The following is a 26,658-nucleotide window of genomic DNA, read 5'->3' as shown; positions in this document are numbered from 1 at the left end:
CTGTTTCTGTATAGAACAGAACTGTAAAAAATAAATTCCAGTGCTTGACTAGCTCATGTTTGGCATGAAGTCATAGAACACTTAACATTCCTCATACAACAGCTTTAATTGCTTGCTAATCTTGCCTGAAGATTGGCTGAGAATGTCAGCTCGGTTCTCCTGTTGCTTATTTTCAGTAGCATAGACCGCAAATGCTTGGAGAAAATGTACTAGGAGTGTTTACTGTAGAACGTGAGTAAAGGGGCATGGTAACCCTTGCCTAGAGGTCAAACCGTTGACATTTAGGTTGTTGGCTATTGATCTCTATCACTAGTCTGACAGATCTATAGCTTTTGTAGAATGAGTTAATAATTTCGTAGCATAATGCAAAATCAACAACCAGTTGACCTGAGCCCCTGAACACGACCCCCGTGGAAGGAGGTGGTGTGCGATGCTGTTCCCAGCACTGCTGCTCCATGGAGCCGTCCTCAATGAAGGGCTCTTCTGGGCAAAGACTGACCGATAGCCGTGCCTTCCTCTTTCCTTTTTACGTTGTGTTGAGCTTTGATGAATGTGTTAGTACTCATGTTGTTGGCTGTTCCCTTTTTTTAGAAACAAATCTCGCCCGCAGTAACTCTATATGCACGGTGAGTAATGGAGAAATCATTGCTCGTTAATGATTCACTTACGGGTTCCTGTATTGCTGTTGCTCAGTCGCTTGTGTTGCAGTTATCTACAGAAGTAGTGCTCAGATGAGCGCTCAGACCTGATTTTCGTAGTTTCAGGAGGGTTATTGTAATGACAGGATGGCGGGTGTCTGCCTTCAGCTACTGATCATCTGGTCCAGTGTCTCACCCCAGAGCCGGTCCCAGGGATGCTCTCAGCAGGCGCATAGAAATTCTGTCCTTTTGTACCTTGCAACTAAAATAATGTTGGTGCTACTTAAAGGCCATTTTCAACAGTTATTTTTTGTTGCTTTGCAAAAGCTATGTTAGGCTATTTGTTTAAAGACTAACTCATGATTTACCTGTCCTGCTGTGTGTACCTCTTGTACACTAAAGAGATTAAATACTAAATGTTGCTTTTCCATTTTGAAACGTATTTTCAGGTAAAGCTCTTATCACAGCCTCTCTGAAGTGTTTGCTTTCTGCGTGCACGCTTGGTGATCCACTTTCTTGCAAACTGCACGCGCTTCGTTGCTGCACTTATAGGAACGGTGCGTCTCGTAAATGAGCAAAAGCAAACTTCAACTCTTAAGTAACTCAGTTGCAGAAACCGAGTCCTGAAAGAGATGCCTGGGGTCACCGAGTCTGGTCCTTTGTCGTCTTCGTGCCTGTCATATCCTCCCTAGCCTGACTGAGTTACACAGATGAAGCTTGCCTAATAATTCAGCTTCCTATTTTGTAACAGTCATTATTGTAAGCTATTTCATGGTGCCATTGTTCAAATAAACTAAAAAAAAAAAGAAAGGCTCGCACAAGAACAAGAGGATGCTTTCGCTGCTTCTGGCTTGGTTACTTCCTGGGGGGGGAAACAACAAAAAAAACCCACTTGCCATGCGGTGCTTGGGATTATTCAGCAACAGTCAACCCAATGATAGAAATTAATAAGTTAAAAAGCACTGGAAACTTCAGGATGTTAACAATATGAAAACACTGACTTCAAAACATTCTATTATTTTTTTTTCTTGATGTCTACTTGGCTTTGGCACCCATGCTGGAAGGCCAGCGGCTCAGAGTCATTTCCCAGGAACATCGTGAGGCTAACGGCGGCCCTGGGCTTGGCAGGGCTACGGCTCAATCGGAGGTGGGTGAGAAAACCCACACGTCGGGCCAGGGGAGCGGAAAGGCTCGGTCTCTGCTCCGTCACAGGCGCGAGCGTGGGAGTAGGAGGCTACAGCAGATCCTGTACCGAAGCGGGTGTGTAGCGTAAGGCTCCGTCGGGTAGAAATATGGCAGATTTTCTGATAAAAGGGTGATTTGCAAGCCAGTTATTTTTGTTACTTTAAGGAGTTTCTGTAATTGATTTGATTCTAGGGAGAAAAAAATCAGAACTTTTGAACAAAAGGGGATTTTGTTTGTTTTTTGGTTTTTTATTACAAGCAGTGAACCAGTTTGGGGTTTGTGCAAGGGAAGACTTTCTTCTCCTCGTTCTCCCACTGTCGTTTCACAGCAATGGCTTTGTACCCTCTCCATGTTCTTCCTCTCGTGTTGCCGTTCTCCGCTTTTCGTGCCCCGTACCCTGCCCTCTCCCTCCCGTCCCACCTGCTTGCTCCTGGAGCCAGGTGGGAGCTGGCGCGGGGGCCAGCGTGCTGGTGGGGAGCCGGGGGCTCAGCCTGCCAAAGCACCTCTGCCTTTCTGAATTCATAAGCTCCGGGATGTCGCGTACGAGAGAGCTCAGATCTGCATTTGGGCTTAAGTTTGTGCAAAAAGTGGGACTGTCTCTGTTCAGATTTTTATTTTTTTTTTTTAATTGAAGTCCTAATAGCTAAAGGAAGGAGCGCAAAACCCGATTATTTTTATTTTTCAACAACCCTGAGATTGCTCTGCATTGTGTTGATCCACATAAATTGTTCGAGAGACCTGGGCCTAAGCTCGTATGGGAAACGGCACTGGATCAATGAAAGGAAACATTCAGCAATGTGCATTTTATACAAGCATTTAAACTTTTTTTTTTTTGGTTTTGTTTAGTAATAAAAGGAACAAAGCTATTATTAGTGACCATGGGCTTGGGAGTTTGCTACAGCAGCAATGGTTACTCATCTGTTTTCATTTGCAGAAGTATTCTAACAAAGGCAGCCACAAATGCAGCGGCAGGGTTAGGAGGTGGATGGTAGGAGTGGAAGTGCAGTTTCTGGAAGCCGGTGCTTACTAAGACCTTTCTGTCTAGTCTTGGTTTTGGGGCCATCAGGAGCGTAGTTCCCTGTGAGCTCTTGCCTTGCTGGATCGAAACGTGAAAGAATGAATTCCCTGGGTAAGTTCTTGGTCCTTTTTCTTCTCTAAGCTGTAGCAGAGTTGTACAGAGCAATTGTCACCTCTGGTGCCAGCACGGGGTTGTGTTTGCACGTCAGCTCCTGCAGCGGGCTGGCAGGAGTTGGAGAACAAAGTGGTGTATGATATTTTTTTTTTTGTTGTTTTTCCCCGCTCCCTCCGCTCCTGGCCCAGGTAGGAATAAAATTAAGAAATTATCTGATTTACAACAACAAAAATCCCAAACCTGGACAGGGTGGTAAATATTTCCTTGCTCATTTCTTTTTCTTCTAAGAAACAGTCTAACAAGCATGCACAAGACCTTTGTATGTGCTTTAATGTTCAGCCAGCTGGTTCATGGTTCGCTCCGTCGCAAGCGCCGTGGACTGCGGAACTGATGCTGTACGTGGTGGGGTCGATGCTGCCTCGCGATTGCCGTTTCGGTGCAGCTTCCTCAGATGCAATAAGGGCAGACGAGTTTTCAGCTGCAAATCTGTAGTCAAATACCATCTGTGCCAAAAGAACATTAGTCCATGGGAAGCAAGAATGAAATACTCCTATTGATTTCCTTGAGTTTGGGACCGTGTCCCGGCTAAATTTAGTTACAATGCACTGAATGTATGCTTGAATTTAATGTTGTAATTAAATGCTCAGTGAAAGTTGCTGTCTAATAATCTCATTAAAATCAGCCGCTTTTTCTCCCCAATCCTGCAGAAGTTAAGAGTCTGACCTTGCAAGCTGAGCTTAAATCCTGAGGCTACGAGGGCAAATACCATGAGAAATATCTTGAATAAGTAACATAGCAATTTCTGAAAGTTACTTCAGAACGTTTATTTGCTTAGATGTTTGTGCGCTGAAGATATGGACTTAAAACCATGGAAATGCAGAAGACCTAGAATGGAAATCAAGGATGGAGAAGGAAAAATCTTGCTTGTACGTAGAGATCTTTTGGGGCGGCTGAGCCCCAGCATAGAAAGTTCCAAGGATTTTTTTAGTGTCTGAAATGATATTGTCTGTGGTTTTTAGATAACAGATAAGCAAGGCAGGAATAATTGGGCTGCTTTATCTAGCTGCTTACAGAAACTTGAAATTTAGCAAGATAGTTGAATAAAAGGTCTTATCTGTATTTACAGTTGTTAATGGTCAGAAACTGCCATTTATAGAGTATAGATTAAGTAACTTGTGTTTTACTTTCATTAAAATTGTAAATACATCTTATTCCTGGATTTTCTACAAACATTTTTTTAAAAAACATACCTTGTCCCTTTGCTACATGAAATAATATTTTGCTTTCAGAGGCCAAGCTTTTGGGAGTAGACTGATAGAATAGGAAAAATGTTGCACTTGGTGATACAGTTACACAGGGCATTTAGCAGGGCTTTTTTTACTCTTAGGAGTGGAATTTTTTTTAATCTGCCAGTTTTTGTTGTTTTTTTTTTTTAAAGTTTTGCAAGCACAATAAAATATGTAGACATAAAAGTTTGAAATTACCTGGCAGTAAAGAGACCAGAGAGACCTTCACACTCTTGAAAAGGGATTCTGCGCATAAAACTTCAGTTTGCTTGGTTTTCCTCCATGGCAAACAAATTTTTGAAGTTTACTTTGGCAGTAATTCATACCACCATTATGTTAAAGAGGAGTGGAAGGATGTTTCCAAGCAGTATAATGTTTTATTGCTATGCAGAAATGCAGTTTTAAATCTATTTTTTGTAGATACTTTGGCTTGGTTGGGTTTTTTATTTCCTTGTCTTCTTCCCATGCATCTATAGGTTCCCAAACCCATTGGAAATAGTTTTATTCACCTTTTGAATTGAAATGAGGAAAGTATATGATTTGGCCATTCTAGCTTGGAGTTCAGTGTTTAAATTTTTATGCATGTGAAATGTTAACCAATACAAAAATGTGTGGGGGGGGGGGGAATTTGCGTATTTGTTTTATTAGTTCCAAAGAGTTTCAGGGCATTTAATCTCAAATGAAAAATTATAAAGATGGACTTTGCTATAGAAAATTTCAGCAATTTTCTGCTAATATCAATTTTTCTTTGCTGCTCTAGTTATGATGGAAAATGTTATTATAGAAGAGCTCTTGGATATTGCTTCTCGGAGGCTAGTACATGGACAGTTGATGAAATGATGCTGCTGTTGAATAATGCAGTGAGAAAACAATATATTAGTTAGAAACTGGGGGTTTAAGCTGCTGCAGCTAAATCTAGAATACATTGGCCAGTTTCTAACAAAACTGCCGCCTTTAGGTTTTCTGGAGCCTGTTACCCCAGGGAAGCAAGACTGGGGGGGTGCACCTTTTTGTTTGGGGTGGGAGGACTATCAGCACAGGAGAGCGATGTTGGAAAATTGGTCTCACCCATGAGTTATCCCTGTAGTAGTATGTCCTTACAGTAATACATCAGGAGTTGCCACAGTTCAGTGGGCGGTTTGGGGATTTTTGTGGCTTGGTTTTGCTTTGAGAACGCTACTCAGCTTATTTTCATTAGGCGGTGTTGGAAGTGCCACGGTCTTCTCCTGGAGGTGAATCAGACCATTCCTACTAACTTCAGTCTGTTACTTGCACATGGGCATGGAGACGGCTTTTCACCCTCTCATACTATAATCTTTTGCGTTCAGTGGAATCACAGTAGCCTTTTATTGCCCTTTTTATGGCAGTATCCTTAAACAAGGAAGGATACAGCTTACCTGAAGTAGTAACTATAAGGCTGTTTTATTGCTTGTAAGACCGTTGGTATCAGAGTCTTGAGTGCCTCCTTTGCTGGCACTTGCTGGTGCTCCATTTGCAATCCTGTTCCAGGCCACTGCAGTACCAAGGTCTCGGACCTGTTTAAAAACCAAAACTCTTTGGCCTGGGAACTGTATTATTCTGGCTGATTTTGCAATCCCAACATTTACCTGGTGCTGGTTCTGCAGAGGCGTGTGGTGGGGTTGGTGGTGAAATCTGAATATTTTTTTTTTCTTTCTTTTTTTCCCTAAGGCTTTTTTACTCTTGTTTCAGGGAATTTTTGAACCCCAGTCTGGAAAGATTTAGTGTGCTGGCTTTGTAGTAGTACTAAACACTTGTTGGATTTTTAAAAACTCATATGTAAGCATTCAAATATTAAAGACTTCAGTTTCAAATAACTTGTATATGGAATTAACAATTAGAACATATTACCTAATAATGCATTTGATCTGCTTTTTTTTTTTAATGTAGCGTTTTCAGTTTAACATTATTGTATATTTTGTAGATTGTCTCTCCTTTCCCCCAATTATTTTAAAAAATCCAAACAATTTTAGTGGCATAAGGTAATATAAGTGTCTTTAGAAAGTGCTTGCTCTGCCAGATGGGAGGATGTTTTTCAGGTTGCATACTTTGGTTTTGTGTACTTAATTATTACTTTGCAGAATAAATTAGACTGTATTAAAAGAGCACCAAAGGCTGAAGTTCTTTGTTCCCAGGCTGGAAATAAGATGGCCAGTGAAGGTGTTTTCATTCCATTCCACTTTTGAACTTCAGTGGAAATTTTGGGTGGCAAGTCCAAGACGTTGAACAGTAACTAGATGCCAAGGGTTTGGGGTTTTATGCTGATGTAACGGGCTGAAAGGATTCTTCTCCGCTAAACTTGCGAGTAGGTGTTGCAAGAGCCTGGCAGGTCCACCTTCAGTTGTGTCTTGTGTTGCTTGTCAATGCCAGGTAGGATAATGAACGATGCATGACTGTTGGCTGCAGAGGATGGATGATACTGGGATTTAGAGATGTGGTTTCAAGTCCTGTCTTTACTGCCCAGGCTGTGTGTCCCCAAGTAAGTCCCCGAAGAGACTCTGCTTAAAATTCTTGTGTTGAAAGTCATTATGAGTGATGGCATCTTTGTCAGATGCTGTTGGACCCTTCAGCTGCTGTCTTGTCTTAGAAGGTGCACAGAGAATCAATGCAGAGATGATCTGAGGGACACCTTTCAATCTACTTTAAGATGTCCCTTTCTGTATTAAGTATTTCTTGGTTTTATGTTTGTGTTGGGGGGGACCCGTAATCTTTGGGTTATCAGTTTTTCGATTGGGAGAAGAAGGGCAGGTGAGCTTCTATAGATGAGCCTGGTAGTTTAAGCATGAGAACTCCAGCTTTCCACGTGGCAGAAAGTGGTGGGCAAATGAAGGGGCAGTGTTTAGACTCTTGAAGGTGAATTGGCTTAGTTCTCCTTGCAAAGCAAACTCCCTGGAAGGGAATGAGTGTTCTTCCTCTATCAAAGTGTGCTGTAACTTAGATGCATGTTGTAAACATCTAGACCTGAAAAAAACCCTTAAATTCACTGACTAGTTTTGGCTGTCCAGTCTGGACTGTTCAAGGCACCCCTGGGCTGGTCAGGAAGCCATGGCCTGGAAACCAGGGGCAGCCTTCTAGGGGAAGAAAGTATGGTAGGTGTGCCTCTTATTTTCCTGTTTTTATTTTGTTCCATGACTGATTAAAGAAACAAATATTTTTGCTCAAAACTAGTGACCTACTTGAATGTTTGATTTAGGCAAAGCTTCTTGACACTGACTGGGCCAGTGAAACTGAGTAGCATGGTGTGGTCAACAGAAAGAAAATAGAGGCTGTGGCTGATGGTTCTGATGTGAACGAATAACAGATTCTCCTTTTCATCACCCGCTCCCACAGTTTTCTAACTCTAGCTTTCTTTTGGCGCTATTATGTCAGTTATTTGTACTGCTCGATGGGAGTTTTTGCCTATTTAAGAAACACTGACTTGGAGGAACTTTTGCATGAGAAAAATGACCTTTATTTGGAGCCTGTTTTCAGACCTTTTCCTAATGTTAGTACTTGCAGTTAACCTTATCCATTGACTTACTCCATCTGAACATGTGGCTGCCCCAAATTAAGGAAGACCCCTCTAGTCTCTGTATGGTTCAGTGCAGAAGTCTGGGCAGCAGTGTAGCAACCAGACACAAAAGGTGGAGCCAGCTAAACTACAGTCACTTATTTGTAAAATGGTGACACAGGCACTCCAGTTATTTCTAAATTAGTTAGAAAGGAGGGGTTGCATTTTTGAGGTATTATTTACTGCTTTAGTTCAACACTTCTGAACTCTGGCTCACTCAGCTGGGCTGACATAGGAGAGGATACGGGCAACGATGTGCTTGAAGGTGGGGGTGAGGGAAAGAGAGAACTTCCAAGAAATTGCAGCACAATGACTGCTGACTAGCTTTCCAGCTGAGCCAGTGCGCCAGATGATGTGAGGAATGTTTCATTAGGGTCTGGATGGGCTGGTAGCTCTAGAAGAGCATCTTTGTTTTGGTGGGACCTGCTGAGAAGCCTGTTCAAGCTAGGATGCTCGCCTTCCAGAACTATTGCATTTGGCCATGCTGATGTATGGGAAGGCAACAGCTCCTGTTTTCTGCAATACTATATTCCAGTGCTACTTCAGATCTGTATGCTCTGCCGAAGAGTTTTGCTTTGTCCTGCATCTGTCCTGTTGGAGCCTTTGGCTGGAGGGCGTCTTCTGTGGCTCGTAATTCGTTACTGGGTGCTTCGTTCCACAGTGACCTACTTTGATTAGGCAATGAGTCTTTATCTGAATAGAAGTGAGTTGTTCCTTTGCCAGTCCTCCAGTTGGAAATGGTTTTGGGACTGGACTTCTCAGAATGAGACTGTTGGTACCAATTTAATCTTGTTCATAGCTGGTTTGTATTGCTTGGTGAAGTGCCAGGGTTGTTCTCCCCTGGGTGTTTGTTTCTCTGCTGTATTTATAGACAGCAACACTCATCCCTTTCAACCTCCATTTTGTGAGATTAAAATGCCAAACTTTTCTTTAGCTTCCTGCTATAAAGTGGGCTCTTGTTTCTCCCGTCACTTCAGTTTCAGCTCCTAGTTCTTGAGCAGAGGTGCCCAGGCAGGAGCCCTTGCCCACAAGGTCTTACACAGATGTCTTGTACTACTGACACCAGCACTTCCCCATCCTCTCTGGTATTACCTTGTCTGATAGAGCCTGAGGCCACTACTTTTGACGTTTGAGTTGTGATGTTGGCCACTTGTGATGATAGGAGTGACTCGTTCCCCTGGGCTCCTCTCTGTCCCATTCAGTTTATCATCGTAGAAATACCGATGATAGACTATATCCTGTTGTGCTTTGAAAGATCCTAACGGAGTTGTGGCAGCTCACCAGAAGGATGAGCTTTTTCTCCTGAACTGTGTTCTGAAACGATACAGACCAAATCCAGCAAATACAAATCATGGGGTATTTTAATCAATGAGTTGTTTCCTAGAAGTGTCAATGGATCCAAGTCTGGAGCCTTAGTGGAGCCATTAGATACAGATGTTTTGGGTTACTAGAGGGGAGATTGAAGAGCTTATTTTGAAAGAAAATAAGCAGGAATATAAAGAGGGGTCCAGGAAAGCCAGTGAGCAATTCAGGTGTGTCATTTGGAAATAAGCTTAAATGCTGTCCCTCTGCGAGGGAAGGAAAAACAACGTAACTCTAATGTGGTGCGAGCTCAAGGTGGTGCCTGAAGGCCGGTAGAAGTTGCAACATGGTTTGGGATTTGGAGTTGTTGAAATCTTTGATTCTTTGAAAATACCAAACCAGTGTTTGAACGAGAGATTAATGGGGGCGGGAGGAGAGCAGGACCGGGGCGGGGGGCGTACAGTGAGAGCCCAGATACTCGCAGGGCGTCGTGCCGTGCCTGAAGCCGTTGTGCACGCTCTGTTTATCCGGGGTGAGGTCGGCGTTTCACCCCTTGCCTCTTCACTCTTTTCATCCGTCATGAAGCGCGGTGCCAGCCGCGGGCCGGGCAGGCAGGGGACAAAGCTCCATCTAGTGCACGAAGGGAGATGTCTGGCAGCGAGCAAAGCAAGAACTAATCCTGCAGAAGATGGCTTGCCCTGGTCCAGACGTGGGATTTGTGGTTTGGTTTTGGTAGTTTGGGGTTTTTGTGTGTGTGTTGGTTTTTTGGGGTATTTGGTGTTTTGGTTTTTTTGTTTGTTTGGGGTTTTTTAAATTTTTTTTGAGAATTTGTGACTAGGATTGCAAATGCTTTGACTGTGCAAGTGTTAATTGAAGAACATTGGCATTCTGACAGGTGAACCTCACTTCCTGTACTGAGTGGGTAGGGGTTAATACTCTCTTTAATACAGTTTTAAGTAGTCTATAATACCCATTCTAGGCAAACCCAATATACATCCTTCTATTAAGATTAGGAATTGTATAGCCAGGTTATAGCTCTGTGAAGAGAAGGAACACAGAAGTATAACAATATATAAGGTTAATGCTTTTAAGGTAAAATATTTTTTGACTCTTCCTGACTGATTTGTACAGTCTTAAACTAAAGTAAGTGGTAGATAATGCAAGTATAAATGGACAAGACATTTTATTATCTGCTGTTAAAAACAAAACAAGAATAACAAATCATCTTGTTTGTTCTGGAGGTTGCTAAAAATAGATATATTTTTAAATGATTTTTTTTTTTGTCCTCTGAGTACTTGGAAAACCAATTGCAGTTGCTGAGTGTGGCTTTGCAGCACCCTCTCTAAAAGGATGGGAAAAATGTTTTCAGTGTATTAAGGCACATATTGGCAACTCAGTATTATTAGGCAGCTACTAAATTTCTGAGTTCAGCAAATGGTTCTATGCAAAAACAGACTACTATGATTTAATCCAGATTTTTTTTCGTGAATAATGAAGAAAACTTTTTTGTTTGTTTTCCTTAATCCACCTCTGATGTCCTGTTCTTATCCAAAAATATGCTGCATGTCCTCGTACCTGTAGTATCTCTTCTACAGTTCAGTGCCAAAGGCCACTTGGCAGAATTTGTCCCTGCCTGCAGTGGTAGCTCTTTGAAATCTGCGGCAGGTTGGGATCAAGCACCTGCGTGGGTTTTTGTTGTTTTGGGGCTTTTCATGGTTTCCGGCATGTTGGGAACATTGAGGATCCTTCCTGCTGGAGGAGGATCAGGAGGAATAGAAGTGAAGTTTGCATCCAAAGCGGCAGGTCGAAGTGAGGGAATGGTTTCTAGCGCAAACCTTTCTCACCCAAGAAGCTAAAGAAACGGGAGGGTCATTTTGCTCCCAGCAGCATGTTTTGCCAAGCATTTCTTTTGCAGAAACGTGCAGCTGCTGGCAAGTCCAGGCTGAGCGCCGTTTCAATACGGCTTTTTAGGGACAGCAATACTGTTGGCTGCTGGGCTCCAGCAAGTCTGGAACGATAGTACATCATTTCCAGGTGACTTTACAGCCTACATTAGCCAACCACATTTATAAACTTGCAGCATAGTCCTCCGCTGTAGCCTAAAATAACAGAAGGTGTTAATTGCTGCTCCAGAGTAATGGTGGGTCTTCTCGCAGGTACTTTGCCAAGGTCACGAATGCTAAATAAACCAGATTAAACAAAACCCTGTTGCGAGAATTCATGATTAACTGTAGTCTTTGCAGGATTTATTGGTTATAAACTAAGCGCCTGCCTTTTTTTTTTTTTTTTTTTTTTTTTTTGTCCTAGTAACTAAGGCAGATGTGAACTTCAAGTCCAGTGAAACATTTTTTGGCTCTTGCCTCTGTTTACATGATTCAGGAGTTTGCAGTAGTTCCACAACAAAAATAGCTTTGAACAGAAATAGCCATTCAAGTGCTATGCTTCTGGCAGTGCAGAAGAGATTAAGGTCTAACAAAAAGGCTTGTAAATAGTTTTGAGTTGGCTGCTTTTTTTTTTTTTTTCCCTGCCCCAAAAATAAACCAATGGCTGTAATGTATTTTGAAAAGTAAGAAGTGGTATTCCTGCAGCAAGCTGCATGGACAGCATGTCTCAGTTGTCATGAAACAGTGCAAAACACTGTGCATGCTGAATAGTTTTACTTTAAAATAGTTTTTTTCTAGAAGTGCAGCAGTTGTATTAATTTTTAAGAATTTAGTTGGTTGCATAAAGTTGTTTCTGAGGGTTTTTCCTGATGTCTTTTCTTTGAGAAGAGCTCGTGCTTTTTAGATGTAACATGAGACAGATGCAGAACGAAAGGGTGATGGCAAAATGGAATTAAGCAGGGCTGTATTTACAAGTTAAGAAAAGACTTATGAATAGACTAAGGAGGATCTGTTTGTATATATTTTGATGCTTTGAAATCAGAAAGTGTAAGCGTTGCTTGCATGTTCTTATTTTGAATGAGACTTCATTCCGTATCAGGCTTTTGATTTGGCATTTCTTTTATTTACATGTGACCTTAAGTTTAAGTAATTATTTTCCTCTTTCCCTCTCCTTGGTGTTCATGAACAGTTTCTGGCTAGAAACAAGTGCGGATTTTTTCTTTTTTTTTTTATGGCGACAGAGGGGGAATTGCCAGACCAGTCCCAGGAGGTGCCAGTTCCACAGTACTCTGGCCTTTAAATCAATACTAAATATTTCTGTCAAAGACTGCAGTTCATATAGATGTCATAAACTTAAGATAGAATTTACAGGTGTTGGATGGTGGGTGAAGAGGTCCCCTAATCAACACTGGCACTGACCTACCCAGCCATCCTGTGCAGCCGCAGAGCAGACCCTGAGGTGTTCTGCAACCTGAATTTATAAGCACACAGAAACGTGGGAAATCCCCGAACTGGGAGTGGTTGGATTTCGGATGGGTACGTGGGGACAGAGGGACCTTGTTGCTGGATGTGGCTGTACTGAGGATGCTGCCGGTTTCCGTGGTAGCATAGCAGTGCTACCTGACAGACTGCTGGGGTTTGCTTTCTCCAGGAGCCTTGGTTTGAGATGACCCCATGTCAGGGATGCCGTAGGTTGCATTAAATGACCTAAGCAAAGGAATGTCTCTTCTCTACTTGTTTGTAGTTGAGCAATTCCTCCAGTGAACAACTGTCTTTCCCTTAGCCTCAATTAGCAAGTTTGTAAACATCACTAAAGCTTTCTTACATGGACAGCTGGAGTTTATCCCACCTTCCTGTCCCTGCTGTGAATTCCCAAGGCAGTGAGACTGGTACATCTGTCCTGCAAATCACAACTGCAGTGTAGATATCAAAATGGTTGGTTAAGTAACTTGTTGCTGAATTAAGGCTTATTTCCTCCCTCGGTCATTCAGCCTGCAGAGTAAAATAATCCTCTTTACTCCAGTAACTCTTCCACAAAAACCCAAAAATGTAGAAGAGCTATGAGCAATGCTTAAGAACTCAAAAATTGAAGTTTATTTAAAACGCGTGGATGCTGAGGAATTGGCTTCTGCAGTCTGTAGAGCTGCTTTGTTAGAAAGAAAAGTTGAAGACGCTTCCTGATCTGATCAAGTCCTGTAATGAACAGCTAGCACTGTGGCTAGAGATTGAAGTGAGAGTTTGCATAATACCTGTCCAAGATTATTTTAATGTTAGAGTTGTTGCAGCAATGCGTTTAGGGGTTGATTTTATTTATTTTTTCCCCCTTGTGTGTAGTATTCACTGTATTGAGCAAGTGCTACGTGCTGGTAACACAGACCCATCGCATACTGAGCACCGGATTCACTTTGTGGTTTTCATTATGACTGTTTGGGGTTCTTAATCATTTAAAACAAATCTTCCATAAACACTTTCCCCTTTTGCTTCTTAAGATCCTGTTTGCTCAGCATAGCAAACCGAGGATGTCATCTGCGTGAGATGAGGCTTCAAGCTGCCTTGTCTCCTTTGGAAAGGGCAGAATAACGCCGTAACAGGGGGGTCAATAACCAGAAAACCTCGGCTGAGCAGAGGGGTTTAGGCTGGGAATTGCTGGGTCGCTCTCAGCCTCGAGGAGCACGGTGGCTTTTTGGCTGGGAGACACTCAGAGCATGTGAATGAGGGGTATGAGCTGTGAACACAACACGGTTGAGTCTTGTTTTCTGCAGGGTTGCCTCTGTGAATAAACTTGTGAGCCGGCTGTGTAAAGTGATAGATAGTTCCTAAACCAAGATATGATGGAAAGGCGATGTGGAGTCGGATCTGGGCACTGTGTAGTTGCAAAGTATCAAAAAGTGTGGTGATCATACGTCATCTTCCCTCTCAGCAACGGTGTTATCTTCTCTGTTTACCCAGGTAGAAGGTAAATGTTACATTACAAAATCAAGAACTACAGAGGTTGTTAGTGGAGTGTTATCTCCTCGCTTTTTCTTTTATCACCTCTTAGTTGTTTTAGCTATCTGGCTTTTTGTTTTGCAGATGTATGTAAAGCTCTTTAGAGGGGGAAGTACCCGTAGCTGTGCTGTCTGAAAAATGGTTCAAAAAGCCTTTGACAATGTGACTGGTCTTTCAAGTGAAAGACAAATCCACCTCATGCCTTTTTTTTTTTTTTTTTTTGGGGGGGGGGGTAATATCTTCTCCAAGTTTGTGATGGCTTTGAAAGTTTGAGGAAGAGCACCAAACCACTATTGGGTAATGCATTCAGCTACATTTTAAATTCCTTTAAACCCTTCATGGAACATTTTTGGGAGCTTGAGGTATTTGTGTGTAGGTGTCTTCACCTGCCTGCTCCTTTTCTGCCTGAGGGATTCAGCCTGTTTGAGCAGAGGTGAAACCAGGGAAAGAGAGGGAACTAGGGTGCTGTGCACCGTCACAGCGAGTCTCCGCACCGTTACAGATGCACGTCTGGCTCGTTAGACGCACCTCCAGCGGCTCCTGGGGGGAGGTTCACCTAGGTGAGCCTCGAATGCAAAGGAGTCACGTCCCAGAAAACAAATTTGTCTTGCGCCCACCCTTTCCCTTCATCTTTTTGGCGATAAAGTTCGTGAGAAAAATGTGCCGTTACAGACGGCCCTTATCCACTCTTCTGATGGCATTAATGGCCTGATCACACCCCTTTAATTGATGAATGGGAGAGGTGCTATTAATGGCAACCCGTGTCTTCCGTTTCTGCCCAGACCTGCAGCGAGTTGTCCGTCCACGGGATGGTGCGGGTGCCACAGCCCTGGGCGCGGGTCTGAGGGTCACGCCGAGCCCCACGTAGCGCCGGCGTTTATCTGTGCTTGCTGGAGTCCTGTGCCGTGCCGGGCTGGCTCCATCAGGAGTTTGTGCAATACTCTCATGCAGGTGAGGCAAGATGCAGCGAGGTGCTGAACTCTGAACTTCTGGGCTGTTTTGGGGTCTTTTTGTGATATCTGAAGACCTTGCGTGTGGCTGCCTCAACTTCCCCCTTCTTTTCTCCTCGGTAGGTGCTGGATTGCACAGGTCTGCAGTGCCGGGCACCGCTGTCCGTGTTGCTGCTCTGTGGGGATTGGAGTTGCCAGGTCCTTATCTGGAGCCACCCCTAGAGACACGACCGGCCGGGACGCTGCTTGACTTTCACCCAAGGGTGCTCAGCAAAAGCCCTTGGACACGAGGGGGGAGAAAAAGATGGAAGCTGTTAGAGTTCAGATGTTCGTGCCCTGCTCCTTTGACAGCTTCTGTCTGTAAGTGGCGCTTTCCCGGAGCGACGGCACCGTGAGCAGATTGCGTGATTGATTTGTTGTGATGGAGGTTGTGTTCTGGGAGTTAAAAATACCGTGCTCGGGAGCTGGCCGCTGTCTTCTGCAGAGCCACAGCAGCTGTGGCTGACTGGCTGAGATAACGATGGTGACTTTCAGAAGGGGAAGACTTATAAAATACTCAGTGTTTAAAGAAAGTTATAAATATATATACATATATGTCTATAGATACCTCCTTCTGTAACTTCTTGGCATGCACACACATTTGGGCGAGTGGAGGTTCAGTTTAGGCATAAAAAGATTTGGTGCATTATAGTGATTGTTCTATGGAAGTCTTTGAGGATACTCTAGGTTTGCAATTATTCATCTCCCACTTAACAGAAACGGTAGTAAAGGATTGTAAAATGTGACCTTTGCAGCTTCTAGACTGAACCTCTTTAGTTTTACCTTGTTCCTTAATCTGGTGGTGATCAAGCTTTCCAAGCTATACTGCAAGCTGTGTCCCCACGTAAATAGGCATTCAAGCAGATCAACTTACAGCATTTTATTAAGTCAACACTCATGCAAAAGCCACCTCCAGAGCTTAATAATTATTTACTGAGTGCTCCTGGGTCATGAGAGAGGTTTTCATTAAGTTCAGAAAGCATTATGTTCAGCAGCTTGTGAAGGTGTGTTTTAAAGACAGGAAGAAAAATGGAAAACTACTAAATGGTGTACAGCTACTTAAAAAAATGCTTAGCTGAGGATTAAATAAGTGTTTTGTTTGGGTGTTGGGGTTTTTTGTTTGTTTGTTTTCTTTAAAGACAAGTGTATCTGCTGAGATAATTCAATTTGTAATTCTGTCCTTAGCTCCTGAGTAGTGGACCTGCGTGGTCAATGTTTGAGGTTTTTTTTCCTCCTTCCCCCTGCCACCCAGGTGCACTCAATGCATTCGGATGGATGGATGGATGGATGGATGCTCCTTGGGCTGCGAGTCGTTCTACGGGTGCAGCCCATGGTGTAGGGTAAGCGATGCTGCTGCAGGAGAGCAGCTCGGAGCTGGTGCAGGTCAGGGTAAGAAAGCACTGGAGGGACAGAAAAACACTTACCTTGATGATGGACCAGATGCAGCCGCAGGCAGCGCGTCTCTTTGAACATCTAACCTTCAAACGCAGAAACCTCCTTTTATATAGAGGCCTGAAACATAGTCCTTGCTTTATTACAAAGGCTGATAAAGGTCCCCACACCGTTTATGTAATTGCTCTGTCCTTGGCAAGAAAGGACGTACGAGGGTGCCAACTGTCGTGGGTTTTTTCACGTTGATACTTCAAGCAGCGCCAGGCAGTTGGCGTGGTGAGTGTCGTGTCGCTGTAACCCACAATCAATTATTAAATTTTAGGAATGAAGTACAAAGTGCTCCAGCGAAAATGCTGTAGTAGTTAGAATCCCTTACCTTGGCTGAGGATGGGGGACAAGAGATTGTGTAGGGGGGGGTTTGTTGTTTGCGGATTCTTTGGGGTTTTGGATATTAATTTTTTTAGGAGGGGTAATCTGGCTCCTCCTAGCATTTTTTTTTTTTTTTTCTTTCAGTATCCTTCCCTTTTCTGTTACCCTCTCTGTGCCAAACAGCGATGCTAGCTGGCGGGTTAGATGCTGCTAGAAGTGGTGTTCTTGCAGCCACCTACATAGTACTGGCAACAAAAAGTTTCTTGAAGTTTTACTGCTTGGTAGAGAGACTGAAACCAGAATCTGTACAAATAAACTTAGTTTTGAGGTAACGAGTGGTCACTGAACAGGAGGGGTGTTGGAAGGGGAGCTGTGCGGTGGTTTCCTGATGATGCCTTCTGGAGGTCAGGCCAAGCATTTGAGTTGTAGCATTGGCAACCTCTCGTCTGCTTACTTTAAAGTTCAGAATAGTTTCATCCTAATGTCAGATACTTACATGTGCATGCCTTTCTTTTCTCTATAAATAATTATGAATGGGATAAGGGTAAGACATGAAACACGAGCATTTAAATCCCGTGTTATTTCTTACCTCTGACCTCCGAGATCTGGTGCAGCTCAGTGGATTTCTTGAGGTGCTAAATCTGCTTTTCTTGGCTGATTTTTCTGTGGACTAACCCATTAACAAACAGTTGGCATGAAGGGAGAAAAGCAACAGCCTCCCTCTTGCGTGCCATTTCTCTGCTTATAGCAGGGCAGTCCATCCTGCCAGAGCAAGGGGTTTTGAAAGCTTTTATTTTTTTAAAGCATTTTAGTTGATTCTTGTTGATCTCTGTTTGAAGAAGCTTTGGGTTTGAGGAGTTAGTCTATGTTTTTAATTATTGTAATTTGTCTAAGAAAACCTTACATTGGAAGCTTTTCTCTTTTCTTTAAAAAAAATAATTCTAAATTGGTAATTAAAAAAACAAAGCTCAGTTGAATAATTTTTCTAGTTCAAAATCTCCAGAGAAGTTTCTTAACGAACATATAACTAATGCAAAATAATGTTTGCAAACCAGACAACTCATGTAAATAATGCATGGGAACCAGAGAACTTGTTTGATCAATTTAAAAGACTCTGAAAACAAAACTGACCAACAAAAGACTGGTCTGTCTTTTTGCCCAAGGAAACAGAGATAAAATAATCAGTACACATCTGGGAAGGTAGATTAGGCTCTACAAGGTATGGTCTCTAATCTCTTGAGTTGATGGCAACAAAATCAAACTTGATTTTAATCTGATCAGTTGCCTTTTATTATGCAATGGCCATCTGCATAATAACTTATGTATGCAGGAGCTAACATTTCCCAGGCATCTGTGCAAAGGATATGTAATTTAACCTTATTTAATAAAACGTTATCACTTCATGATTAATTGGATTGGCACATGACACTCATAACTAATAACTCTCAGTCTGTATTACACTGTGCTTATTAGACTGCTAATGGATAACTGGTTTAATGATATGTCAATTAAAAGGATGAGTCGGTTTCATTTATTGCAATTAAGTGGTATCCATAAACGGTGTTTGCAGGAAGTATCTAAATCGCATCGTGTATCAGTTGTGTGTGTGGCTCTGTTACCGACTCTGCATGCTCCGGGGGTGAATCAGGTCACGTATGTGAGTTTTGAATCCACGTGTTCAGGTTCTGGGTTGTACTGCAGTACGTGGCACCGTGCTTCATCGTGGGAGATCTGCCTGTGTAGCAGCACGTAAAGGTCAAGAAGCTTTAAAAATACGAACTTTCAAAACTTTTTTGATGAAGCCTTTGACATAACAAGTTTTTAATTGCTCTTTTTGATTGGAAAACTGAGTTTCTGACAAAGCTTCTCCTGTTTGCTCTCTGGAGTGAACATGGTGAGGAAACCCAAACCATCTTCCATTCCATCTTGGAGCTTTGCATGGAGCATCCTGCAGTCGAGAGGAGGAGCGGACGTGGTGGGGAAGGGAAGCTGGGCAGGAGGACGGTTCGTGTTGTGTATGGGACAGGCTTAGAGGATGAGATACCAAAGTTGCAAACAGTTTTTCAAACATTTGATCAGTGCCACTCGTGGCGAGTGAAAGGAATCTTCAGCGTCTGGTGTGGTGAGACCACCCTGCCCATGGGGGGATAAATAACGGGGATCCTGTGTGGCAGGGGCTGCCTTGTGTTTGCCCAGCTTCCTTCGCAGTGCTTGTGACAGCAGCATCTGGCCGGGCGGGCAGGTGTTGTGCAGCAGCTTTTATCCCAGATAAAGGTGTTCTTGGAACTCAAGCGCGTTGACAGCGACGGCCGCGGTCTGGCAGCACGTTGCTGCCTGCATTCAGGGCCTCGGTGCCTCTCTGCTGCGTAAAATTATAACGTGCATAAATAAGAGAATGGCGTGTCTGCTGAACCCGTGGCCCGGCTGCAGCTACTCAGGTTTCTGGCTTCTCCTTTGGAATAAGGATGAACAGGACATTCGGCAATCTCCTCTAGAGCTTTTTCTTCCCCCTTATCTGGCCACCAAAATCTGGCGTTCCGGATGTGGGTAAGATCAGACTCTTCTTCCCCTTGCTGGTGTCCGCTCTTCTTTTGATACTTGTTTAAAAAGTACATTGCTCGACTTTGCAGAACCTACCTAATTACATCTAAGCTATTTTTTTCCCGGGGAATAACTAGAATATTGAGCAGAATTACAAAAGAAATAAAACCTGGAAGGGTCTCTACCCTTTGGGAGAGAACTTGGCAGAAAAGCATTTTCTGGGATTATTGTTTCTTGTAAAGACACGATATTTGAAGCTGCTTTTACCAATTTTCTATCAGCAGTAGACCCCTGACTCATCTGCAGGAAGCTGTTGGACAGTTGTTGGTGTGAGTGGGAACAGTAATCGCGTGAGCGAGATGAGGTTCCTGGCAGAGGCTGTTTGAAATGCCGTGGAAATAATTTCTGCTGCCTTCTCCCTCGCGTACCCCAAAATTCTAGTATATGGAAAGGTTCTTCTGAGATGGTTTTCAGCACACTTGGCTTTGGTAGGTGGAGAAACCGTTCAAAATGAAAGAAGGTGGAACAAACTGCTGGGTTACCAGTTTTGCAGCATCAGGTATCTAGAAAAAAATGCCAAGAGCACACGAATGAGAATCCTGCTTACAGGATACAAAATAAGCTTTTCCTCAGCATAAGGAGAATGAATCCTTCCTCAAAAGCAGCATTCGGGTGCCTTTTTTTGCTCATCTGTTACAGCTGTTGCCAAAGTGGGGTGCACGATATTATTGGTGGGCAGGAAGAAAATACTAACACGTCAGTAATCCACATATATAATTCCTAAACAAATAAACATATATATATTGGAGGTGCACGCTCAAACGTATTTTTTTTTTCCCTGGTAGGGGTGCATGATCAAAAAACTTGGGAGACCAGTGGTCTATAACTACTCTAGTCATGGAAATAAAGCATCTCCTCAGTTTGGAGATGTGCAGGCAGGAAACATGCTGCTGGGTTTAGATGTGAGAATGCTTCGCCCTTAATTGAAAGGTGGTGTTTTTTACAAGTATCACAGTCAATGACTTGTCTTGAGCAGCTAATTAGTGCGATTATTCCACAGCTGCATTAGTTTCACCACAAAGGTTTTCTCTTGTTTTATCAAAAGGATCAGTGTCTCTGCGAATGTTTCAACCTGACAGGTCTTAAATAGCAGGATGGTCCCCTCCCTGCCCCCAAAATGTGTGCTCTGGAAAAGCAGAGTTAGGTCTCTTGGGGGAGTAAGTGTGTCTTCTCCTTTTTCATTTCTACTCTGGACTGTTTTCAACATTGGTCCTAAACAAAGCTGGAAAACTTCTGGCAGCACTGGCTCCGGTTGCCCAAGCACAAGTAGCTCTCGGTGCCCGCAGCCTCCAGACCTGGAGGGATGCTGGCTCCTGGACTCCGTTACAAGCTGTCCTGCTGGCATCCTGCGGGTACCACCCAGGCACCGGAGCCGGGCTTTACAAGGGCAGTCTCATCCTAGAGCAGGAGGGTTACTGCTGGCTCCCCCAGACATGGCCCTGCATCGTTACACCCTGATGAGCCCTTTTTCTGTGGGCTGACGGCAATCAGCTGCAGCAGGCAGAAACAGACCCCAAATACCCTGAATTATATGCCCCGTAGCTCTTTCTTATGGAGTCCTGTATTCTTACCCAATTCCAACATCCTTCCCTCCAAGGATGTGCAGCTTGGTATTTACATACCCTAATTGTTCTGCCTTATGCTACAGAAATGTCTTATAAATGGATTTTTAGTTCAGAAGATGTCCCTGCAGTCCATGGCCAAGTCCCATGGTTTGTCCCATGCCATCTGGTCGGAAGCTCTGCTTGCTTGGCTTAGAAATAGCTCCTAGGTGGTGAAGCAGTGCAGCGTGCCAGCTCGGGCCAGCCTGATACGCTTTGTAAAGTGTGACGGAAATAAAGCCATCATTGTTTATTCTGTCTGTTCTTGTATCTCCCTGCACTTGGAAGATGCTGGTAGGCCTGAAGAGGGAGTTGGGTTGTTTTGGGGGATTTTTTTTGGCATCTGGTTTCTAGTGATGAAGGGTGTTGCCACCAGCAAATCCAACCCCGAGGTAGTATTTTGCAGAAAATAACTGAACTTTGTTATGTTGTGCTTTCATGGGAGAGGTAGATTTACTTTATCTGTTTCTTTTTGAGCTAGGTCATTAGACCTGGAGCATTATTTATACCTATCGTTAGACTTGATACAGCCCTTTATTACCTTTTTAAAAAAAAGGAATATGAGTGCCTGCTGCTATCTATAAAAGCATTTGTTTCTCTTGTGGATGGTTGCCGTAAAAAAAATTGAAAGGGCAAATAGCTCTTTAGAGCTGGATTTTGGCGTTTGGAAATGGTTAGCTGCCGTCAACTTAAGGCAGCCTAACGTGGCTGCGAAGCACCCGAAGTAGGTCGGCCCCGAATTCCCCTCGCATGGTGCGCCGTACCCTCGCCCATCCCGCCCCGCGTTCCGGTGTAATTCTCTGAGCTCCGACCGCTGGAGCCGCGATCCCGCTTGTGGAAGCTGAGCTGTCTCTCTCTGGTCTTTCCACAGCAATTCCGAGCATCCTGGCGCTTCCAAGCCTCCCTTAAGCTCCTCCAGCATGACCTCACGAATCCTGCTACGACAGCAGCTCATGCGTGAGCAGATGCAGGAGCAGGAGCGTCGGGAGCAGCAGCAGAAGCAGCAAGCCGCCCAGTTCATGCAGCAGCGAGTACCCGTCAGCCAGACACCTGCCATCAACGTCAGCGTCCCCCCCAGCCTGCCCCCCGCCACCCAGGTACCCATGGAGGTCCTCAAGGTACGCCCGTCTCTCTGCCTTTCTGTTTAGGAGCTCTGTTCTTCTAAACCTATTTTATTTAATAGGGACACGGTTGTAGGGATTTTTGGCAATGCAATCTTGCAAATAATCTGAACTTTGGCTTGATTTGCAGCTTATTTTGGTGTCCTGGTAGCGAAGAATGGAAAACCTTTTTTTACAAAGTTTGTGCGACTTTTGTTTTCTTTAAACTTTGAGATCTCAGGAGGGAGGTTTTGTTACAAAACTATTGTTTCCGTCACTTGCCTTTTGGAAAACGCTTCTCCGTCTTTCTAGTGCTTATTTATTTTCATAAAGAAGCAATTGTTAATAGATATTCAAATCAATATTTTCTTTTTTTAAAAGAAAACAAATATTTTCGTAAAATGGAGTCAAAACTCATTACAAAAGAGCTCCTCAGAAAGCCTTAATCTGAAATACGGGTGAGTTTCCAGCCTCTTGCAACGAGCCTCTGTAATCCTTTTTTGCTTAAATGACTTGTTTGCTATTAGTAGCCTTGGATTCCTTGTCCTACTGGAAACTGTAGGAGCTTGTTAGTATCCCTCTGTCAAAGGGGATGTAGATTGCTAATTACTTGGGGAAAAACGTGAACAGCTACAAGAAAAGAGATAATTTCATGCACTGGGTAAGTCCAAGTAGAGTAAAGCAACGTTAAATGTGTGAGTAAAAGAATGAAAAATGTTTTGGAGAAATTTGCTGCAGTACTTAATGAAAATTTTCATTAGTTTTGAAGAGTTTACCTATTTGCTCTACGTTTATTGCTAAATGTTTTTATTACAGTCTGATGTTTAGTAACCGCTTTCAGTTGGTAAGCGTATTCTTACCAGATAAGTTAACTGAGCTTGGTTACAATCCGCTTGTAGTTTGCTCATTGCTGCTCTGTATCAATGATACGTATCCAAAAATTGTGTTTTAAAATAGACTTGCAGGCTCAGGACGTAGCGGCAGTCTGTGTGACAGGTTTATGGAGGAAATGTAGGGTGCTTTTCTTTATTGCATCTGCGTTATGGTATTGTGTTGACAGTGCCAAAACTAATACTTAATTGGGACACTGGAGTTGTACCCAAGTGTGGTCTGCGATCTAGGAGCAAAAAGGCGACAGTCGAATTTTGAATTTTATATGTATATATACACACACATTTCCATTAAAAATTAAGTGTGATACACTTTGAGCATGCGTGCATGTGCATATGGTAAGGAGTCCGAAATTAGCGGGAAGAGCTATTTTGTTTAACGTTTGTGCATTACACGCAACGTTTGTGTATAACAATCTGTTAAACTTGTTTCCAGGTTATGACACCATAGTTATAATTCAGATCCAGCGGATGTGTAGGTGCTACAAAATAGTTTTTTTGTTCATAACGCACTTAGTTAAATAAGCCTATGTTAGATTTTTACTTCCTTTTATCCTAATATGTTATGACATGAATTTTAGGGGTTTTTTTTTTTAAACCTCTCTGAAAACTTGTAGGAAAGTATTTATTTTCTGACGTTATTTTTTACCTTTAAGGCAGGCGTGTAATGTCTTGAAGACGCATTAGCAGTTGTCTATATGTTCATTTTACAATTGTCTTTTTATATGAGAGAGGAGGGGAGGCAGCCCTTTATTTCTGGGGCATGAACTAGAGAAGATGCTGCAGCTGAAAGGTGATGCTCGGTTATTACCAAAGCGGTTACTAGGAGCTGGCTTGTCATAGGATTTGCATGCGGATCTGTAACCTGCTGGAGCATTGCTGGGGTACTTCGTGCGAAGGACTTGAACCTGAATCCTCGTCCTGCAGGACTGCAAAAGAAGGATCTGTCCCCCGTTTCCTTCTGATGGAGGAGGGTCTCCTGGAAAGAGGGAGGACACCTCCCCTGCTCTCGTCTTTGGCCCAAATGGCAGCGTGCATCACCCCGAAGAGCAAAAAATTAAGAGAATGTACCCTTAACTGGCTTGTAAACTAAAAGTAATAACTGGCAACAACTACCTTTTGGTGACAGAATTGTGCATTGAAGGTGATGGTTGTGGAAACGTGAGCTACCTGCCTGACTTCTCATCACCTGCATTTACATAAGTAACAGTCAAAATTAGCAAAGCCATGTCCTCTCGGTCTCTGCCCATGAGAGAGAAGATGACTGCTTTGCATAGTTTTGCTGCTTGTGTTTTTGGTGGGCGAAATCAGCTAAAGATTCATCCTTTTATCCTTATTGCTAAAAGTGGACTAGTTCTGTACAAAAAAAATTTGCAGAAAATGCCAGGCTTGAAGTCATGATCTTGCTGAAAAGTTACCACTGACGCTTCAGTGAGAGTAGGGTTTGGCTGAAAGATCCGTATAATTTTGTTGGTGTGTTTTGTTGTTGTTTTCTTGGTTTTTGTTTTGTTTTGTTTTTAAATAGCTTATTTGGCTCAAAAGTTGAGATCAACAATAAATCAGGATCTTCCTGGTGCCAATACGCTGTCAGCCAGCTCTGCCTGCAGTAATGCTGTACGAGTGACATCATTTCCCTGCAGCTGCTTTTTACGCTTCAGTTGTTTTTTAGCTGTAGACAAATTTTCCATATGAGCTGTACAGAAGTTTTAATTAGATAAATAGGGAGCTAAGTTGGTAACTTTATTATCCAGATGGTCTGGATTTAGTGACCCTAAAGAATGAGATAGACAAAAAGGGGATTTTTACGTGTTCAGAAATGTTAATCTGCAAGGCAACTTTCTTTAAAAGAGATCTTTTTGACTATTACTTCACAAACAAATAAGACCAAATGTAGTAGCTGGTTTTGTTGTTGGTTTTGTTTGTTTGTTGTGGAACTTAGCATCAAAAAAACCCCACTCCAAGCCTGTTGATTTTGTCAATGTTTTGTGGTTTTAATTACATTGTGTGACTTGCCCTTTCTCCCATATCTCATAGTGTGAGAAGGAGAATAATATTTGTATGTCTGAGGATGGTAGTTTAAAATTACTAGTTTAAAAAGAAGCCAAAGGTGTTAATGAGCTTGGATTTTGTATTTGTTTTCAAGATGTTCATTTAGAAACAATACAGAACGAAAGACAAATACATACGAATCTATGTCACATTGCATAGGTATCTCCAAATTACATAATGTGGTATGCTCACGGCCATATGAATAGATAGGATTTCATTTTCTTGAGTAATGACTTCTTATTGCATCACTTCTCTGCCAAGTAATGTAGCTTGGCAAGGTAGGAAATGACCTGTTGGAATTCAAATTTTGTGTTGCTTTGTGCAGGCTAATTAAGAGATGGACTAGGAGTGGGTCTAATGTATTTGAAACAGTATCTCTTCGAATCTAATAGCAGAAGGAAGCTTTGTTATGGCTTTGAGTCGTCCTTCTGCAGAGCTGATGTTAGCGTCACAGACGTACAGACTGGTTTATCTTTATGCACCTTCTCATCCGTCTCCTGTTGGTAGTTGAGGACTGGTGCTCCAGAGACATGTCACAGGAGTTTGTTTCTGCTGCAGTTCAACTTCTTGCTCTGCCTTGGAAATAGGAGCATAGAACTTAAAATGTGGATTGTTGGAGTAGTTCCAAGCACTTTCGATGTTGGGTCAAGATCCGTTCCTCAGGTACAAAGTACATTTATATTTTTATTTGCAAAGAGCTTGTCTTAAGATGTGTTCGCTGAGTTGTTTTATGGAGTAGCTTCTTCCATACAGGTGTATCTTAGTTTTGTATACTTAATTGCTATTAAGAAGCTGTTCTTTTTCTTGTTGTTGATTGCAGTTGTTCTCTTGTCTAGTAGGAGTCCTTATCTGTTGGAGCAGAACATCACTGCAGATCTCAGCTTTAGTATTCCAGAGCAGATCTCTGGGAACTGGTTGCTGCATTTCTGTTGGCAGGGCTAGCCCAGGACTTGAGGAGGTTGTGCATCAGGTCCCTGCCTGTGGTCACTGAGAGCTGATGGATAGGTTAGTCCTTTTGCTCCTCAGTCATCCATCTACAAAACAATACTGCTATTAATCCCCTTCCTTGTGGAGTTAAATTTGCTAGAGAGAGTATGGTCTTGGGTTGTAGTGAAGCTGGTCTGTTAATTAGCTTTTCCGTAGCTGTTTTGGATTTCAGCTGTTGCTGTCTTCCTGCTTGATACCACGGAATTAGCTTTTCTCCTGTAGTCCTGGCAGCTGTCTGTTGACAGTTATTTCGGGAGCATCTCCTGGTGATGTGATATAGTTGCTGGGTTCTGCTTTTCATGTTTTCTGTGGCCCCCTCGCCTGCTCCCAGCCTTCCTTCCCACCAAGCAACTTGCAGGATTCCTGTAAAGCGAGGGATCCTCCCGCCTGCCGAGTTACTGGCAGCAGCAGGACGACTCCCTGCCTTTTGGACAGGCAGTGATACCCTCGCCTCCTCTGTCGGGTAGCCTTCAGTCTCTACATCAGTCCAGGCAGCTGATTTTAGGATTTTTTTTTTTTTTTTTTTTTACTGTTCGGCAGGCAGAAACACTGACTTGTATGACCAGAGTTGTACATAATGTCCCTCTGGCATCTTCACCAAACCTGCACTGTAGCAGTACGGTCTGGGGCTCACCACCCTTTACAGGCTTTTAAGAGACACAGAAGGCAAAGGGATTTCCTACATCTAAAAGATCCAG

General features: G+C 43.0%; 1 protein-coding gene across 6 annotated transcripts in view; it reads left to right on the top strand.

Annotated features, from left to right (window-relative positions):
• Positions 1-26,658, top strand: part of MITF (melanocyte inducing transcription factor) — a 126,898-nt gene that overhangs the window by 54,526 nt on the left and 45,714 nt on the right. For 4 of the 6 annotated variants that reach the window (XM_054838092.1, XM_054838096.1, XM_054838095.1 and 1 more), the window contains one exon: positions 21,806-22,052. In XM_054838092.1, coding sequence (XP_054694067.1) covers positions 21,806-22,052 — 247 coding nt within the window. Of the gene's footprint in view, positions 1-15,039; positions 15,293-21,805; positions 22,053-26,658 lie in introns of those variants that run through there. The other 2 variants (XM_054838094.1, XM_054838097.1) reach the window with 2 other exon arrangements.

This window comes from Grus americana, chromosome 11, assembly GCF_028858705.1.
Source record: "Grus americana isolate bGruAme1 chromosome 11, bGruAme1.mat, whole genome shotgun sequence".
Lineage (NCBI taxonomy): Eukaryota > Metazoa > Chordata > Aves > Gruiformes > Gruidae > Grus > Grus americana.
Note: the sequence above shows the minus strand (reverse complement) of the source record. Positions and strands in the feature narration are given on the sequence as shown.